General features: G+C 50.2%; 7 protein-coding genes across 7 annotated transcripts; 2 read left to right on the top strand and 5 right to left on the bottom strand.

Moving 5' to 3' along the window:
- Positions 1–859: 859 nt before the first annotated feature.
- Positions 860–3,412, bottom strand: BU24DRAFT_382821 (DEAD-domain-containing protein). Its single transcript, XM_033524782.1, has 2 exons — positions 2,878–3,412; positions 860–2,830 (listed from the first exon to the last, which is right to left on the bottom strand). The coding sequence occupies exons 1-2, from the start codon at positions 3,255–3,257 to the stop codon at positions 1,207–1,209; spliced, it is 2,004 nt and encodes a 667-aa protein (XP_033389177.1). The 5' UTR covers positions 3,258–3,412; the 3' UTR covers positions 860–1,206.
- A 221-nt stretch (positions 3,413–3,633) lies between these two features.
- BU24DRAFT_416510 (uncharacterized protein) lies at positions 3,634–5,263 on the bottom strand. The gene is made up of 2 exons (XM_033526469.1): positions 4,419–5,263; positions 3,634–4,368 (listed from the first exon to the last, which is right to left on the bottom strand). The coding sequence occupies exons 1-2, from the start codon at positions 4,852–4,854 to the stop codon at positions 3,728–3,730; spliced, it is 1,077 nt and encodes a 358-aa protein (XP_033389176.1). The 5' UTR covers positions 4,855–5,263; the 3' UTR covers positions 3,634–3,727.
- Positions 5,264–5,423: 160 nt separating this feature from the next.
- Positions 5,424–6,538, bottom strand: BU24DRAFT_416509 (glycosyltransferase family 8 protein). Its single transcript, XM_033526468.1, has one exon. The coding sequence runs from the start codon at positions 6,474–6,476 to the stop codon at positions 5,451–5,453; it is 1,026 nt and encodes a 341-aa protein (XP_033389175.1). The 5' UTR covers positions 6,477–6,538; the 3' UTR covers positions 5,424–5,450.
- Positions 6,539–6,854: 316 nt separating this feature from the next.
- BU24DRAFT_445978 (60S ribosomal protein L7) lies at positions 6,855–7,818 on the bottom strand. Its single transcript, XM_033530735.1, has 4 exons — positions 7,797–7,818; positions 7,630–7,741; positions 7,393–7,559; positions 6,855–7,340 (listed from the first exon to the last, which is right to left on the bottom strand). The coding sequence occupies exons 1-4, from the start codon at positions 7,808–7,810 to the stop codon at positions 6,881–6,883; spliced, it is 753 nt and encodes a 250-aa protein (XP_033389174.1). The 5' UTR covers positions 7,811–7,818; the 3' UTR covers positions 6,855–6,880.
- Positions 7,819–7,983: 165 nt separating this feature from the next.
- Positions 7,984–10,746, top strand: BU24DRAFT_361378 (cytosine-5--methyltransferase NCL1). Its single transcript, XM_033524143.1, has 3 exons — positions 7,984–8,057; positions 8,122–8,351; positions 8,406–10,746. The coding sequence occupies exons 1-3, from the start codon at positions 8,043–8,045 to the stop codon at positions 10,681–10,683; spliced, it is 2,523 nt and encodes an 840-aa protein (XP_033389173.1). The 5' UTR covers positions 7,984–8,042; the 3' UTR covers positions 10,684–10,746.
- Positions 10,747–11,899: 1,153 nt separating this feature from the next.
- BU24DRAFT_438222 (uncharacterized protein) lies at positions 11,900–15,893 on the top strand (the record flags this gene model as incomplete). Its single annotated transcript, XM_033530245.1, has 3 exons — positions 11,900–11,981; positions 12,180–13,906; positions 13,957–15,893. 3 exons carry the CDS (start codon positions 11,900–11,902, stop codon positions 15,802–15,804), a joined length of 3,657 nt encoding a protein of 1,218 aa, XP_033389172.1. The 3' UTR covers positions 15,805–15,893.
- Positions 15,894–17,115: 1,222 nt separating this feature from the next.
- BU24DRAFT_456861 (uncharacterized protein) lies at positions 17,116–18,329 on the bottom strand (the record flags this gene model as incomplete). The annotated part of the gene is made up of 2 exons (XM_033531484.1): positions 17,116–18,099; positions 18,168–18,329. The coding sequence occupies 2 exons, from the start codon at positions 18,327–18,329 to the stop codon at positions 17,116–17,118; spliced, it is 1,146 nt and encodes a 381-aa protein (XP_033389171.1).
- Positions 18,330–18,739: the final 410 nt, after the last annotated feature.

Genomic DNA, 18,739 nt, shown 5'->3' with positions numbered 1-18,739 from the left:
CTAATATTGTACAATAACTCGGCGCCATACAGTCTGTGTCTTGGAAGATAAACCACCCGCCTTCTCAATGCAAGTCTCGTTTACGCCCTATCTTTTTCCGACCTCACATTATACATACGCCAACTCGAATGTAACTGTAGCACCAACTGATAGAAACTGCCGTATGATCCGAATTGAAATTAGGATGAAGAATGATTTGCGGTGCATCGACTGATTGTATCCATCTGTCAAAGAGCGGGCACCAAACAGATTTGTAGAAGTTACGTCTCTACTCAGCCTTCCATGTGATCATGTGGACCAAGCCTACAACGTTTGCCATTATTGCTGCTTGAAACCTCTAGCTTGTAGAACGTTTGTACAATTGCCACCACCCAGATCAACAGTCGCTGCCTCACCAGCGCAGAATAAAATGCACAATTACGCGTCGATACTACGAGTAGATGACAATACAACCACAAAAGGACGACGACGTGCATGCATTCTTGGAACGAACGAATCGGGGGTTCTTTGGCTGTTATCGGTGTGTATTACTCGTGTGCTGAGTAGAATCGTCTGGGTTCCCATCTAGCTCATGCGCCAAATTCGCCACCTGGGTTGTAATAAGATGTGGTGTTCCCGTCGATATCACGGACATATCGATACAGCCAGTAGGGTTTCTCGTTCTGTATCGGAAGTTCGATCCTCATTGCGGCAAGATTGCCAGCGCCTGTGTGTACGAATGTTTCCCGCGCTACTTGCGATCATCATGTGGAGCAACATACCTTCTAGTCAAATGCCAAAGTCAAGGAATTGCGGATATGGGAGCATAGTCGTAATTTCGGAATGTCAGCAGCCAGAGTCAAAACACCAGTAGGTGAATGGAGTAATAAGATTTTGGTATTCGAATTGGCCTTCATCATGCGTACTTTTTCTGAGACCCCTCTAAACCCACAACGCCTGTTCTACATTGATTGGAGATGCGTTACCGCCGCAAAAGATCCTACACTCGCAACTCTTGTCCATTCAAACGCCCATTGGTAGCCATGTCCCGTGATTTGATGCCGAGCTTCGTTCCCCTACCGTCGTGTCGCCAACGTGACAAATATTATAGTACATGTGAAGTGTGCGTGAGTATGGTCGAAGTGAAAACAATAATGTACAGAAACATCATTACAAACCGGTAACTGATCAGCAAGTGAGGACAAAAGAAGTTCCTCTCTCACTCACCTAGTATGCGAAACTGTTGGACCGCCTCTCGCGGGGCCGTCCACCGAAATCACCCCTATCGCCGAAATCTCCTCGTCCACGTGAACCTCCTCTTTCACCAGAGTCTCGTCGTCCTCCGAAACCACCCCTGTCACCGAAGCCTCCCCGTCCACCAGAACCTCCTCTTGCACCAAAGTCTCTTCGTCCGCCAAAGCCTTGCCCGCGATCGGAGCCACCTTGCCTGCCAAAGCCTCCGCGTCCACCAAAACCCCTACGGCCACCACCCGAATTCCATACGCTTGAAGGCACTGGTGGCGGTTGCTCCATGCCCCAGCCAAATTCGGCCAGCTTGTTCGCTGCCTCAATCAGCTCGTGCTTATTAGAGTACCACTGGTATCCACCAAATAACCCTTGGAAAGCGGCCTCGAGCTCATCAGGATAGACTTTCTTGAACGCGCCCGATACCTCCTGGAGTATTCCCGATACATGTTCGGGGACTTCGGATTCAGTCGTCATATCCAATGAAGCAGTCTCAAGAGAGCTATCTGTCGTCAGAGGAAGCCTGTTGAGACGCCTGGACACCTCCCTGTGCTCTACTGGGACGGCGAAGAGCCAGCCTTCACCTTCTTTTCCAGCGCGACCGGTGCGACCAATCCTATGGATATACGTATCACGATCTCTTGGGAGACCGATCTGGATCACGTGGGTAACATTCGGGAAATCCATACCACGAGCTGTAACATCAGAAGAAAAGAGAATCGCGGATTTGGCGAGGCGGAAACTGTCCGAGGACTTCGTGCGTTGCCCTTGAGTGAGTTTGGAGTGGATTTCGAATGCATTCAAACCGTGAAGCTTCTTATCTCGCTTGAATCCACCAGATAGCTTATAGAATGCGGAGGAGGCGAGTTTTACTTCGGCCGTAGAGTTGTAATAAACTATGGCCTTGAAGGGACGTCCGGTCTCCTTTGCAGCTTGGGTTTCTCGAAGGACTAACTCGTACAATGCTGGCATTGTGTTCTCAAAGCCAGCCAGATTCACAACCTTTTGAGGAACTCGGTGGTGGGTTGGCTCTTCCTCCTCGTTAATGCACCTGGCAAAATGAAATCCGGGCTTCAGGGTGGCCCTGACAAGCGCCACGACTTCTCGTGGGACCGTTGCGGAGAACATGAGGGTCTGACGGTCGACTTCCTCGGGGTCGGGGAGGTGCGTTTTCAGTTCGTCGATTTCTCGAGTGAATCCTTGGTCCAGAAGCCTATCTGCCTCGTCCATAACCAATGCATTTAGCTGAGGGGCCTTGATACCTGAATAAGGATCGGAAAATATGTCAACTAGACGGCCTGGAGTTCCAACGAGTATGTGGCATCCTTCTCTTTGAGTCTTCCTGAGCATCATATTCTTTTGTGTGCCACCTACGGCTGTTTGGACCACAATGCCAGTCCCAGCAACAACCTTCTGTGCTTCGACAGCGATCTGTTCCGCAAGTTCTCGAGTGGGGGAAATGATAATGGCCTTGATATCATCTGGTCTAGCACGTTTGTAACCGCGGACTCGTTCGCCCAGTGCTGGGTTTTGTTGAATGATGCGCTGGATGACAGGGACGAGGAATCCGAGAGTTTTACCGGTACCAGTTTTGGCTTGAGCAATACTATCATCGTGTTAGCTGAGACAATGCATCATGACATCGAAACATACATATCAGATCCGCTCAGTGCTTCGTTGATAGTTCGAGACTGGACGTCGGTCATGGTCCTCAGTTTCATTTGCTTAGTGATTGTGTTAATCACATTATCATGAACAAGTCCACGCATAGCGAGTTCACTGAACTCAGTTGCCGGTGCGGGCTCGACGCGCGCAGGTTCTGTCGTCTCTTCAGACTGTGTTTGTGCTGAAGCCTCTTGCCACCTCGCGGTTTGGTGGAACGCAGAGACGGATATACGGGGAACATTAGATCTACTTGTGCTAATGATGTTCGACGGTCGAGCCAAAGGTGTTCGTAATATTCGTGAGGAGAGGCAGGGCGTGGGCACGACTCGGGAGAGAGACGCCGGACATCTTCGAAAAGCGCCAAACATGGTGCTTGAAGCAATGGGAGATGGTATTCCTGGTTTCAATTGAAATATGATCGGAGAATTTAATCGTACGATATGGTGTATTTCAAATCCACTGATCCCTTCAGAACAGTTCGAGAGTGTGTATAGATCGGAAGACCAGGCGCTCGATATCTTTAGGAAATTGCGTCGAACTTTTCGAGGGGACGTGCTCCCCGCCGCAACGCGCTAAGGAGAAATGTCGTTATCATCACGTGTAGATAAAGCGTCCAATTTGGCACATGTATAACACCAATGTACCTAGGTAGGTAGGTACTGATCTGAAACTACATCATGCTGTAACTAGATGTAAATGACATATGTGTAGAGGGACAATGTAAGATCAAATTTACTTTTTTCGGTATTTTCAAACATAATGGGAATTCATTCAAAGGTATCATGTCTATAAACGCTGCCATACAGTGGGGTAAATGCTCTAAAATATGCAGAAACCATCAGATCGTGTCTTTCTTTCTGCGATTGCGATTCGAGTCCTTTTCCATTTGGATCATGACGACCCCGTCCGTAATCCCTTGTTGAAGGCCACCCGTCAAGCCGCGGACCCACCAGAGAGTTAGATCGTTGATCGCCTGCCCAACCTTTCCATCGTTCATCTGGCAGACGGTATGCGACAGCTGTAATCCTCTTCGACTCAGCTCATCAACTGTGGTGATACTCTTGCTCATTACACGTTGTGTGATCTGATGTTTTCTCTCGAAGCGATACGCATGACCTAAGAACAGCTTTACATAGGGGAGCAACAGCTGTAGAAGAACGAATGTTTGAAACACTGCAATGGCCGTTAATCGATGGAGCAATGATGGAGGCCCACTATCCTCCACACTAGGATCTTCTTTCTTTTCCGGAATCGAGATCATCGCATGATCGTTGAGATCGCTGTTGAGATCCATGAGACTAGGTGGGATTGCGGCTATGATACCCAGGCTTTCATCAGGAGTCAGGTTTTCTGGCAGTCCTCGTAACAGATAAGTAATTCCATGAAGATATAATTGCCGAGTCAGTGTCACAGACCCTTCGCTCGGTCGTCGTGCTCGAATGCTAGATTCTTGATACGCCTGTGTTGTCAAATTGATACCTACAAGAGATCATCAGATATGTTCGAAATCCCCGTTCAATATCTCTTACCTTGATTTGCATATTTCCAATTGATACCGGTCTCCGACTCCGACAAGGAAAATGGTGGGAGGAAAGTGGAACTTGATGATTGAGGCCGCTCGCTGAGGCTGCCTTGAAACGATGCATCTTCCCCGTCTGTCTCTTCCCCATCGGCCGGTGTGAGTGACAACAGAGTGGGCGTAGCAGTTCCGCTCCCTGGTCTTGAACAGTATCTCGGAGGAGGAGTTGGCGGCACAGATATCTCGGTATCTATGCTTGGACTTTTTGCGTGCAACGTTCGCGTGTGTAGGTCTGTGATGGATCGGCGGAGTGATGGTAGAGCAGGTATGCGATTCTGCACAACAGCCGGGAGAATGGAGAAAATCATGCTGGGCTGAGGGTCTTTCCGGTCTTCCTGTACTTGGAATCCTTCGAACTCCGGTGGCGACGGGTCATGCTGGGCCATGGCAGGTGGAGAGGTTATACCAGTCAACGTTTGTAATGCCACAGACTCAGGGCCAGCGAAAGCAGAATGCTAGGAATGGAGGGTTCAATGATCATGATAATGAAAGAGGACGGGTGCAGCAGGTCAGGATAAAAAGTCACAGTCTCGTATGCCCGGTTCGCATGACGGAAAGTCTAAATTTGTTGCAAACGTTGGTGCAGCTTGGAAGCATGTGAAAGCGTGGATTTGTTGAGCCGACAGCAGGGTCCACTCGATTCGCCATGTGCATGGATAAGTTTGCTATGCACCCAACAGATCACATCGAGCTCCCGCACTACCTAGGTAGATACGAGAAGATACCGGGAGGTTGAGACTCCATAGTCTCCGCATTATGTTCTGCTCCCAGATGTTCTGCAACGAAATACCGGGGACCGGGTGCGGAGGGTATGAGGAATGCTGGTTACAACGAGACCCCCAAAATAGTTTGCGGCACGGTTGCGCTAGCTTGAGTCTTGACTATCTGCGCATCGGTCTCAACACGGTACTGTTCTTATCAGTAGTGCTACGAGTGCATACAAAGATACTGATAAGTCATTAATTAATTGTATCACTTTCCTCTAGATGACATAGAAAATCTCCATCTCTTCAACCAATGTCTTCCACGAACCATCGACAGCATTTTCTCCAGTCGTACTTTCAATATGCACGCTCTGTGCACCTTTGAACCGACTTCCGTCGTCCTCGCTGTCACCGGTGCTCCATTGCACGGATATTTCTTTCCATGGCATAGAGCCATGTCGCTCATGAACATGGCGCAATAGATCCTGTTCGGGGTGCGCAGAGTCCAGTGGAGCATCTAGCGTTGCAAGCATGGACAGGTAGTAGTCGAACAGCGCGAGCGACGGCGATAAGAGCATAAAACATGCGCAGAGATGATCATGTTGTTCCTGCTCTTTCCACCCGCTTTGGCGGCCTCGGGTATCAGAAGAGGCGGCCATTAAGTACGTCTCGGGCGGCATGACCTCCGCAGAGTCTGTTTGGCTGGTGGTCCTGGTCTTCGACATCGTGCTTAGGCTTGAATCTAAGAAGATAGAATCCAGGTCCTGTAGTAGGAAGGCATCCGAATCCAAGTATAAGATTTTATCATAATCTACTTGCTGCCAGATTCGAAGTTTGGTCAGCAACTCTCTATAGGGCGAGTCGCTCAGAAGCTCATCGTGAGGTCCAGCCGGAAGTTCGATAGGTTCCACGACTACGATAGTTGCACCCTCAGCCTCAAGTTTGACTACTTGAGCCTGGGGGGCATCGGACTGGACAAGTACTAAGAACGGCACATCCTCTAGCCTTGTCCTCGTCCGATCCGCATGCCGGATCTGGTAGTTTAACAGTCGCGTCGACTTAAAGTTGATATCTTCAAGAACACTCTGCAATGATCCTTCATCAGTCAAGTTACCGGAGCCCGACAAATCTGAAGAACGTAGGAATGTTGCATATGCGAATTTCTCGGTCGACTTTGAGACTGGAGAAATCAGTGCGCCCTGCTGGAGGGGTAAGGAGAGCGGAGCTCCATAGAGGTAGATCGTGAGACTGAACAGCGCCGCAACCGCAACAAAGGCGCGAACCCTTCTGTTTTCTGACCGCATCTTAACAATTCCGTTGCGGCACCCGTTGAGTAAAGGAGAATCGAACAGCTCTGCTAGGAATAATTCTCTGTCTCATCGAGTGAGTAATATGCTATCAACCCAATATACGCCACGGTTACACAGAACGGTCCAGATTGTCTCGGCTCAATCTGGGCACATTAACGTCTTGATAAAGCTCAGAGGCATAACACGGCATGCTATATATTCAACTCACCAGGTCAGGTCGAAGTGTATTTATTGACTTGCAAAGAAAATCAAGCAGTCAAAAAGTCAAATCACGTAAACAATCAACAAAATGATTTTGGTGAGTGAGATCGCAGATCAAGTCTGCTGAAACTTGTTTCATTTTGTCATAATATAATGGGTATGAAGCCTTGACGCCACCAAAAAATTCAATTCCTAGCCTAGTTCATCTGCTTGATGAGAGCACTGATGTGCTGCTCACGGTTGCCGAGATCTCCACCCTCGATGAAGTGCTTGAACTTCCTGGTGTGGAAACCGCCAGTGGGGTTGGAGAGCTTGAAGGGCCAGAGGAAGTTGGAGGCCTGCTTGAAGTTGGGGCCAACGGTGAAGATCTCATGGATGAGATCCTCAATGGAGATGATTCCGAACTGTCCAAGAACACCCTCAATGACCTCGTTGTCGGTGATGGGAATACGCTGCTTGTTGACCTTTCCGTATCCGCGCTTGTAGAGAAGCTCACGAACGTTCTTGTGGGAAGGATAACCGTAAGCAATGTATGGCTCAACGATCTTCAGCATCTCAAGAGTAGCCTTGGTTGCCTTGATGAATACACCGTTGTTGATCTGGAGAAGACGGAGGAGCTGGAGAGTCTTGCGCTTCTTAGGGTCGATCTTGTTGATACTAGAATATTGTCAGTCGAAGTTTTGCATGCAGAAGGGACTGAATTCCTTACCCCTTGATACGGATGGCGAAGATCAACTTGGGCTCAGCGGGGACGTGGAAAGAGCCATCCCGCTTAGCTGTGCGCTTGGCCTCGATGAGGTCGCGCTCTGCCTTGCGGTATTCCTCGGTGTAGCCTTTGGCACGCTCGAAGATGACGGAGCGCTTTTGCTTATTGGCCTAAGATAGTCTTAGCCAATTGTGATACTCCTAACTGCAGATGCAGATCTAGGGAGTCATATTATCTAACCTCTCGCTTCTTCTTCAACTCGGCAGCGCGGGCATCGTTTGCCTTCTGCTGGGACTTCTGCTTCTTGAGAAGCGTCTCGGGGACGGCGATGTCGTTCTTGGAGGGGACGCTCCTATAGAGAATATTGTTAGCAATGCATCGACATGATGATGAGCGGGTTGACTCACGATTTTGGGGCCATTTTTGCGATTGTTCGAAGATGAAGTGTCGAAGATGAAGAGAGGAAGGACGGGCAAATTTGCTGGGGAATGAATTTGGTTGTGGGCGCTAGTCGTGCCAAGATTTGCTTTCCAAAACACGTGGGGCCGGAGCTAACCCAAATAACTTTTGCTTTTGCTGCTGCATCGCATCGCATCGCATCGCATGCAGTCTCTTCTGCTCTCAAGCAATCGCATTTCTACTAGACAGCAGCAATGGGACGCGGACGTGTAAGTCGTACCTCGCTTGGATTATTCCAATTGATGCGAAAATTTTGAAGTTAACCATGCGTAGGGTGGCGGTCGTGGCCGCGGCAACTTTAGAGGCAAAGGCAAGAATCGTGGTGGTGGCAGCAGAGGCGGAGATAATCGTTCAGAGTCATGGTCAGATATTGTAAGGCAGAATGACCTTTATGAGACCTACTATCGCCAGGGCGGCTTCTTGGAAGAGGAAGAGTTCGAGAAAATGTGGAAAGCCCTGGCCTCAGACCTACCGAATAGCTTCCGCTTCACTGGTACGAAGTCGTAAGTCACCACAGCTTCTATCTTTTGTAGGCGCGATATGTTCTAACTTTTCAGTGATGCGCTTGCCGTCCGCGAAATCTTCAAGCAACGCTATATTCCCAAGATCCAGTCCGTTCAATTCGAGGGAGAGCCTGTTCTTCCGCCCGAGTCCGTTCCAGCTTTTCCAGATGAGTTGGTCTGGCACATGAAGACGCACAAAAAAATCATTCGTCGCCATCCTCCGTTCGCCGAATTTCAGAAGTTCCTAGTGGCAGAGACGACGTCAGGAAACATTAGCAGGCAAGAGGTCGTGAGCATGATACCACCACATTTTCTTGATGTCAAACCAGGCATGGTGGTTCTGGACATGTGCGCAGCACCTGGAAGCAAGTCTGCACAATTAGCAGAGATGATCCATGGCGACGAAGAAGAGCGGGTCAAGAAGGCAGCCAACAGCGACTCTCACGGTACCGCCGATGCGGACGGCGACTACACCGATGATGGACGATCCACCGGCCTGCTCATTGCCAACGATACGGATTACAAGCGTGCTGGCATGTTGGTTCACCAAGTCAAGCGCCTCAACTTCCCTAACTTGATTGTCACACAACATGATGCATCGATCTTCCCCTCCATCGAGCTCCCAACTGCACCAGGTCAAAAGAAGCAGTATCTCAAATTTGACCGAGTCCTTGCTGATGTTCCCTGTTCTGGAGATGGAACCGCCCGTAAGAACCCGAATGTCTGGCAGAAATGGACCCCAAGAGATGGCCTCGGTCTACATGGCCTTCAACTGCGCATCTTGTTCCGTGGACTCCAATTGCTCAAGAAGGGTGGGCGTCTTGTGTACTCGACTTGCAGCATGAACCCCGTGGAGAACGAAGCTGTTGTAGCGAGTGCAATCGTGGCATGCGGAGGCGTCTCAAAGGTTCGATTAGTCGACTGCTCGGATCATCTACCCAATCTAGTGCGCAAGCCAGGGTTGAACAAGTGGAAAGTGCTTGACACGTCCTCGTTGAATGGTGAAGGAAAGACGAATCATATGTTTACAAGCTACGAGGCCTTCCTGAAGACGAAGGAGAAGTATGACGCAGAGCAACCCGGCCGCCGATTCTCAGACAAACTTGTTCCAGGTGTTTTCCCGCCGACCTCCACCTCGGAAGAAGAGCGCATACCCCTTGAGAACTGCGTGCGAGTCTATCCTCACCTTCAGGACACTGGTGGCTTTTTCATCGCCGTTCTTGAGAAGCTGGATGATATCAAGGTTGCCCAACCACAAAACGGCAAACAATCCGAGGCGGCGAAGAACAAGCCGGAGTCTGGGAGTGCAACACCAGCCACTGGTCCCGCATCAGAGCAGCCTGAATTATCGGCCGTGGAGGATGAGGCAGCAGTTGCGCCCGTTTCGCCCACAAAGCGCAAGTTCGATGACGCTGAACTCGAGGCATCGGCCAAGAGGTTGAGGGTGGAACCTGATGTCATGGACCAATCTGCAGGGTCCGAAGCTCCAGACAGTGAAGTACCTGAGGCTGTAGCCAACGGTACACCCAATCCGGAGCAAAAGTCTGAGCCAAAGCCAGAGCCAAAGCAGGTGACCAAGCTCAAGCCGGAGAATCAGAGTAATCAGAAGGAGTACTTCGAGTACCTTCGCGGCGACGACCCTACCATGAATGACATTCTGGACTTCTTTGGCATCTCCCCACGCTTCCCACGGGACCGCTTCATGGTCAAGAACAAGGAGGGACTGCTTCTGAACAAGATCTACTACACTTCGGAACTTGCGAAGACAATCATCTCACAGAACAAAGAGAGAGGCATGAAGTTCATTCACTGCGGTGTTGTCATGTTTGTTTCCCATCGAATCAAGGACAAGGATGTGCTTAAAGCCCCCTGGCGTCTACAGAACGAGGGTATCCAAATTCTCGAACCCTGGGCAACGAAGCGAATCATCACCTGCAAATCGAGAGACACGCTCCACAGGATGCTCATCGAAATGTTCCCTAAGCTACCCAGGGACGGCGATCACGACCTGGGAGAAGTTGGTGAGCAATTGATGGACTTAGATATTGGGTGCTGTTTCATGCGGATCGAAAAGAGCGAGGGCGAGGAGGGATTCCCATTCGACATGGTGCTGCCCGTATGGCGACACCCTGGAAGCGCGAATTTGATGGTGGACAAGGACGAACGCAAAGCCATCCTTCTTCGGCTGTTCAACGAGCAAAACCCACATATTATCAATCACGTGCTAGACAAGGCGAAGGCTGCAGCAGAGCAAGAGGAGGCTAGAGAGGCGGTCGAGGTGATCGAGGCAGAGGAGAACGGCAGCGAGGTGGAGAACGCGGGCGCTGCGTAGAAGGGAAGAAAAAAGACATGCTATTAGTACTGCTTATGCCATCAAATTGTTAACCGCACCAACACCATTTTTTGCCTTAGCAATACTTCCGCAGAGCGCTACTTGATTTGAAGTGATTTTGGGCCCTGACTCATGCGCTTGTGTAATAACATGATGTGTTCATGATAGGTTTGTTCTGTGTGGGCAGAATTTGCATTGTTGTTGGACGTCGTGGAGGAGCACTCCTCAATCAACTGTAGTCCAAAACCAAAATTTGACAGGGATTCAAGAAGCTATTTTTGAGAAGAATATGCACGGCATACGACGGACCTGTATTGTAGCCATGGTGCCGTGCTACTCGTAGAGACTAGAGAGAAAAGCAACAAGCCACGGCTGGGGTAGTACTGGAGGCCATTTCACTCTTGGACCCTGAATTCGACAGTCAGTCTTACTCGTCCTACCTAGGTAGGTAGGTCGGTACTCTCCATATATTAATTTCCACTCCGCTCTACCATTCACACCCATAAATACGAGTTCAGGAGTTTAGTACCCATATATACGAAAACACAGAAAGAGAAAGATCAAGCCAAGTCATGTTTTCCTAACCTAATCATGGATGATATACGACACGGAGGAAATTGGTTTTCTATCCGGAGAGGCCGCGCTGGCTATGCTACTACTGGATACTGACTGATGTACCAATCCAGATCCAGCCCAGCCCACCGCCTTCGTTGTAATCGGATTGCGTTATGACTGACTACCTATACCTGCAAAGTAGACGAGGTCGTTAATTAATAAGGTGAAGACGAACAAGAGGAGGAGATATAGGGACAGGTAATACTCGTAGATTCAGGTTGCTTAGACTAGAACCAAGTCACCCAATAATAATTCACTACCAAAATTCAAGTACCTAACTTATACCTACGTCGTTATCCAATCCAAGTCCAGTATCGATAACGCGCGGTCCGACGTCGTTTAGTTCTCGGCTTCACATTTTTGGTAGGTCGGCCCTATCGGTCCCTCCACTTCCTCCTCATTTTGTGCCTGCCTTGTTCTTGCCTCGCTTCTTCGTCTACTACTTCCTCTTCTCTCTTCCCTCTCTCTCGGCCTTCCTCGCCTGTCGTAGTCAGTGCCTGCGCAAAGTCCAAGGGCATGCTCGTTGCCCTCCCCCCTCTCCCTCCCTCCTACTCCTCCACCTCCTGCTCTGCGACGTGCGACGACCACCCCACGCATCGCAATGGATCCGTTTGGAGCAGACACCGCTAATGCTGCCAGACGAGCGGCCAAGAAGGACATGGAGGTGGAGAGAACAAAAGAGCGTGAATTCTATAGGTAACTGATTTCCTCTCCTCATTCACCCTTCTCGTTCAATGCTAAACCCCTCCACAACAGATACTGGCACTTTTCGCAGCGCCCCAGACTTGGCTCTATTGCTGTCTCGAGTTCTCACGCCCAAGGAACCTTTACCGACGCTCCCGTGCACTCGCCCACACACCTACAATTGCCAGTACTCCCAGCAGGGCCCGTTCAAACTACTTTCCCCTCTGACGATAAGGCGCTCACAGCCTTCGCGCAACTCGGCGCCCTTCGCCTCAATGCCCGACGATGCCTGATCTCATTCTTCGACAGACGGAACTGTTATATCCTGGCTGAAGCGACCCGCACGTTGAGTCTCGAGACTGGCCAGGCTCAAATTGCGGGAGATCGATTGTGTTGGGGAACTACCGCTTTCCCAAAGCATGAGAGTGTCTGCTATTCTACCGTCAATCTTCCTATGCTAGGCTGTGCGGGCCGGCCAAACGACTATAGCAATGTCCCTACTTTGATTGTTAACGATCTTTCTCTGGACGACCGCTTCAGGAACTTTTCTTTTGTTTCAGGCCCTCCATACTCTCGCTTCTATGCAGGTGTGCCCATTCGAAGCCCTAGTGGCCACAGTATTGGCACATATTGCGTGTTAGACGAAGTCCCTCGCAATGGGCTATCAGAGACCGAGATCTCGTTCCTTAAGGACATGGCCAATACCGTAATGCGACACCTGGAGATGATGAGGGCAACCGATGACCACCGACGCGGTGGGGTCATGGTTCGTTCGTTGGGGTCGTTTGCTGAGGGGAAATCAAGTTTGGAAGATTGGTGGCAAGACCCTTGGGAGGCTGCCGAATCCACGTCGCCTGTGCCAGAACAACTGCCCCTATCACGGAAGCGCCGATCAAACACAGTCAATTCAGCAGTACCACCTCATTTGGATTTCCAAGAGACGATAGCCATTCCAAGGAAGGACAGCGGGGAGTCCCTTAGCCCGAGTGTAAAGAGCCCAATCGCGACTTCGCCCGAAAGTGGACCTGGTAGCATCACCCCGGCGTCCGAATTGATGTTCGATTCTCGTCCCTCGAAGACCGCATCGGCTACGAAGAATGAACCCCAGCAGAACAGCATTTCCCCCGAGGTCAGAACGACATTTACCAGGGCCGCTAACATGATCCGTGGCGCAACTGAATCGGACGGCACGATATTCTTTGATGCGAAGGTCAGCACGTTCGGTGGACTTGTGGACGATGAGTTCCTTCCTGATGCGGAACCTGGGCAAGACAAAGCATGCGCAATCTTAGGTGCCGCAACAACTGCAGGAGCTGCATCTGCCTCACCCGATGGTACCAACGTAATGTACGAAAGTTTCCTTCGACATCTACTGCGGACCTATCCCCACGGCCAAATCTTTAACTTTGACGATGATGAAGAGCCGACTTTTCAATTCACCGACCCATTCGGAAATGACGCCCCCAAGCCGTTGACGGAGACATTGGCGTTCATAAGCTCAACGACCAAAAGACCGGAATCAGCAAAAAGTCAGGATGATGAGAATCTCCTCAAGGAAGTGTTCCCGAATGCCAGAACTCTCGTCTTGTATCCGTTATGGGATTCTCACCGTGACCGGTGGTGCGCTGGCGCTATCATGTGGAGTTGTGACCCCATCCGCGTTTTCACGTCCGAACAAGAGCTTAGCTATCTTGCGGCATTCAGTAACAGCATTATGGCCGAAGTAGCGCGTCTTGATGTTAAATTAGCAGATGCTGCGAAGGGAGACTTCATCTCATCGATTAGTCATGAGTTGAGATCCCCTCTGCATGGTATACTCGGTTCCTGCGAGCTTCTCAGAGATTCTGAGATCGACAATTTCCAGTCAGGCATGACACAAACCATCGAAACCTGTGGAAAGACGCTGCTTGACACAATAAATCATGTATGTATAATTGTATGTCTTTGCCTCCATTTCATCGCTAATTTGGACAGGTACTGGACTTTGCAAAGATAAACAATCTAACACGAGGGACGTCGAAGCGCCTAAAGAAGCGCTCACAAAGCACCAAGCATACGATCAGTCCGGCACAGAGCCACACAAATGATATTCTAACCCTGATCACCGACGTTGATCTAAGTGTTCTGACAGAAGAAGTACTCGAGACTGTCTTTGCTGGACACAACTTCCAGAAATCAACGACACAAACATTCTACGGGCAAGGGCAGGGACAAGGCGCCCCTGGCTCTGACTCGCAGCCCATATCTATCATTGTTGATATCAACAAGAGTAGCAACTATGTGTTCCGTACACAGCCTGGCGCTTGGAGACGGGTGCTGATGAATCTCTTTGGAAATGCCTTGAAATACACTCCGGCCGGCTATATCAAGATCAAGCTACAGGTGACACCCAGCAGAGATCCAGAGGATGAGCACTCCGAGCTTCGATTGATTTGCACAGATTCTGGTATTGGCATGTCCGAGAACTATGTTAACAACAGGCTCTTTCATTCATTTGCCCAAGAGAACCCCTTAAGCCAAGGCACTGGTCTAGGTCTCAGTATCGTCAAACAGATCGTCGAATCGCTTGGTGGTGACGTCGAGGTTCGCAGTGAGAAGGGCTACGGTACAAAATTTACTGTCTACTGCCCGCTCAAGAGTTCGATGCTCTCACCCGCTGTTCGCTGCGTTACTCCTGAGAAACAACTGCTTTCCATCACAAAGAGGACTCAAGGCATGAACGTCCAATTTGTAGGATTCGACGAGGAAGACGAATACTTCACGCCAGTGAAGAGTCTGAAGAACAAAAATGCTACTCTACTGAGCATGAAGGCTTTGGACAATCTTTGCACCGATTGGTTTGAAATGAATGTTTACAAGCAGGGCGATCCTAACCAGCCAGCTCCGGACCTGTTCGTGGCCACAGAATCCGGTGCTAGACGCCTGCGTGCAGATAACAGTAACAAGCTGGACCGCGTTCCTGCTGCGCCAGTGATAGTGGTATGCCAGGGCGCTGCATCAGCGCAATCGACAACCGCAATTACAGTGCCAGGACAGATATTCGAATGCATAGCGCAACCCTGCGGCCCACATAAGTTCGCCCAAGCCTTGACTTCTTGTCTGGATCGCCACGCTGCGCGCATCGTCTCCTGCGCAACAAAGGCCGATTCTGAGTCTACGTTGCCACCAGTGGAGAGCCTATGTTTGAAGGAGAACCACGTCCCAGTTCAGGATAATTCCCTGAAACCAGCACGACCAACCACACCCGATATTAGAAATAGCTTCCTCGACATCCAGCGACCGCCAATGACTACTGCGCTTAGTGCGCCAGAGGTCCGTTCTGTGAATTCCAGTCCAGTACGGGGCTCGAAGTCCACACACCGACCACTTAATTGCCTTGCTGTGGACGATAATCCAATCAACCTCCGACTTCTCCGTACTTTTGTGGACAAGTTACACCACAGTTCCCTGCTCGCCACCAACGGTGTCGAGGCCGTAGATGCATTCAAGGCCGCCAGCACAGGAACACGAATCGACGTTGTGCTTATGGATATCAACATGCCAGAGATGGACGGTCTAGAAGCCACGAGGCAGATCCGCGCTCATGAGCGGGACGCAGGGTTGCCGCCAGTGACTATCATCGCATTGACGGGAGTAGCAAGTACGGAGGCCCAGCAGGAGGCCTACATTAGCGGCGTGAACTTGTTCCTCATCAAGCCAGTGAGGCTCTCCGAGCTCGAGGTCGTGCTGAAGGGCGTGGTTACCTCGGAAGAAAAGAAGGACGATCCTCGAGTATCGCCTCAAGGGCAATCGCACAGAAGGGTGCTCAGCACGATCGAGTAATTTCAAGTACGACACCGTTCCATTCTCCAGAGATGAATAAGCCTCGCAGCCGGCTTCAAGGCTTTTTCCAATCCCATCATTTTCCCTTTCCAAGCTCCCTTTATCATCTTTTTCTTTCTCTTTGCGGTTTGGAGTGGCGTTTATTAGACCGTCCGGAGCATGCACTCGGTGCGTTTGAGGAACCTTTCGGTGTTTTTGCTTTTTTTTCGACACCGAGGTTGGGTACAGTGCATAGCGTAGGCGTTTTGTCTTTCTTCACTGTCTTTTTTGTCTCCCATTTCCCTCACCCCTTTCTAGAAGCAGTGAGAAGGTGGTGGTGGGAGGGGAGTGATATATCTTCCCCTACATTGGGCGCAGTCTTGGGGCGCGGTCTTGGGGCGCGGTCTTTGGCGTGGGCAGGAGAGTGGGAAGAAGGAGTTCTCATTTGCATTTTGGCTCTTTACCTTTGCTTGACGCTGCGCTGCAGCTGGTGGTAGTTGAACACTTCGTTACTCCTCATGGAACGGGGTCATCCCTTTTTGCCCTCTTTTCCCATGTTCTCTTTTTTTCTTCAACCTATTTACATATTTGATGGATGACGACCGATGACCGATTCTCGATTATCAAAATCAAAAGGAGCGCTCCCCGAGAGAGAGAAAATGAAAGGAAGGAGCATCAGAATTTGATTTAACGACCAAACGTACAACAACGACAATGAACAACATTAACGAAGGAGAGAGATATTAAGGAAGAAAAATGAACATGTAAAGTGGGCCGACCATAAACTTTTCGATCTTTGAATCAATCTATCATGAATCTTGGGTACCAATCATATCTGGGGTACCAATCATTCTTTTTTTTTGCTCTCGCTCGCTTCACATTGTGCTGTCGTTGACAGTATGGCGTGCTTGCTGATTTCAACGGGTGGGTCAGTCGTAGGGAGAATATCATGTCATAGTTTCAAATTGAATACAGAAGCCAATCTCATCAGATTGTATGCAACGTCAACACGTGGAAAGACATATTTCGAGAGTGGAGCATGAGGAAGAAAAGGTGGGACGTGAATTTGTTTTGTTCTTTTTTTTGTTCGCTTTATATCTAAAAAAAAAAAACAAGAATTCGGCTTTGCATTATGCTCCCGCCTTGAAAAACTCCCTAATCTTGACGCGCGACGAAACTCTCCGATCCACATATCCAGATGTAAATATTTGACCAGATCTCACACGAGGAAAATGAAGCGACGAAATACGGTTACCGAGTATGAAAGCTTAGAACAATGACTTCAAGCGTCCGGCATTGTGGCCCATTTCCAGATTCGTTAACATGTCAGATTTAGTAGTGGGAGCCGCCGTGGTTGCGGCGCTGCATCTCGTAAAAGTACTCCTTGAGGGCAGAGCCCATGATGAAGTAGATCTCGAAGAGAATGACCTGGGCAAACAGGAATCCAAGGACAGCCATGATGGTGGAAATCTTGAAGTAGAGCTTGATCAAGCGGCCGCGAGCCTCCCAGGTGAAAGACCTCCATGCATCGACGAAACCAATGGCACCGGAACCGCCGAGGATCTTGGGGACAACCTTTCCGGCGAAGCTACGGTCAAAGGGGACGATAGTGTCCTGGTCTTCGGGCAAGATGGATGCCTCGACGCGGATGAGGGTCACGAGAGCAGGAAGGACGATGAAGAGAGCGCTGAAGAGGAGGACGAAAAGCACGGCGACGAATCGGAGGATGAGCGAGGTCCACTGGGAGCTGTTGTAGTCACGCATCTTCTCGGGGTCAAGATTGTCGAGTCCAAGGACGATGGCGAGGCCCTGTGCGAGGTAGGCGGAGACGTGGACAGCCGAGGCCTGGACCGCAGCGGGGAGGACGAGTGCCTTCCAGTTGGAGCGGGGAACGAATCGCTCCTTGAGACTCTTGTCAGTGGGCATGGAGATGACCTTGTGTGTCCAGGTTGCGTGGAGGTTGGCAACAGCGACACCAGCGATAACGGAACCGAACATGGCGTTGCCGGGAAGGAATGAGGTCATGCCTTGAGCGATGACAGAGACCATGGAGAAGGAGATGGAGTAGAGAACATGAAGCTTGTATCCCCGGAACCTTGACCAGCGGCCGGCATGGGCGACGAGGTGGCGGATGGTGCCGCGAATGCTCGAGGTGATGGGCTTCTGGTGGACGAGGGTGATGGCAGGGCCAGTCTCGAGGAGACCCTCCTTGGAGTCGTGGACATCGTCCTCGTTGGGCTGGGAAACGGTGATGGCAGCAGAGGGAGTCTCTACCATGCAAAGGGTCGCGATGACATCTTTGAGAGTGTACTCAAGCTGATTTGGATGTTAGACGGACATATATCAAAAGACCGAGGGTCGTTCTAAGCAAAGGAGTTACTCACAAGACTGAGACCGATAATGATGGCAAAGAAGGTTACGCCGAACACGACCTGACCCCAGACGGGAACCTCAAGCTTAGGAGCGTCCTCGACAGCCCTCTTGAAGAGGTTCGAGACCGAGGGGTGCTCGACAGATCGTCGAGCGATGTAATGGACGTAGCCCATTTTGGGAGGGTTGTGAGATGTGGCTGAAGGAAAGTAAACAGAGGATTCGAGATACTAAACGGGACAAAGAGAAACAATGGGTTATTGAGGAGAAGGAGTATGGTATTATTATGTACGAAAAGGAAAACGGAGATTTAAAAGGAAAGTGGGTGGAAGGGATGTTTTAAGATGATGGAGGATGGATGATTGAGAGACAAGAGGGACGAGAGGGAAGGGAAGATGAGACGGAAGTGGGAGGAGGCGCAGGCCCCCCGTTGCCGCCTAGCGCATGGACTCCCATGAATCCTCATGTCCCCAAGACGGGTTAGCCTATAACTATAATTGGTTATCGATTGCCTGCTTGAAGTTCCCCATCGGACTTCCTCTTCCTACAAAGTATGAGAAGGAGAACTCATATTATCAATCCACAA

This window comes from Aaosphaeria arxii (assembly GCF_010015735.1).
Source record: "Aaosphaeria arxii CBS 175.79 unplaced genomic scaffold BU24scaffold_1, whole genome shotgun sequence".
Taxonomy (NCBI): domain Eukaryota; kingdom Fungi; phylum Ascomycota; class Dothideomycetes; order Pleosporales; genus Aaosphaeria; species Aaosphaeria arxii.
Note: the sequence above shows the minus strand (reverse complement) of the source record. Positions and strands in the feature narration are given on the sequence as shown.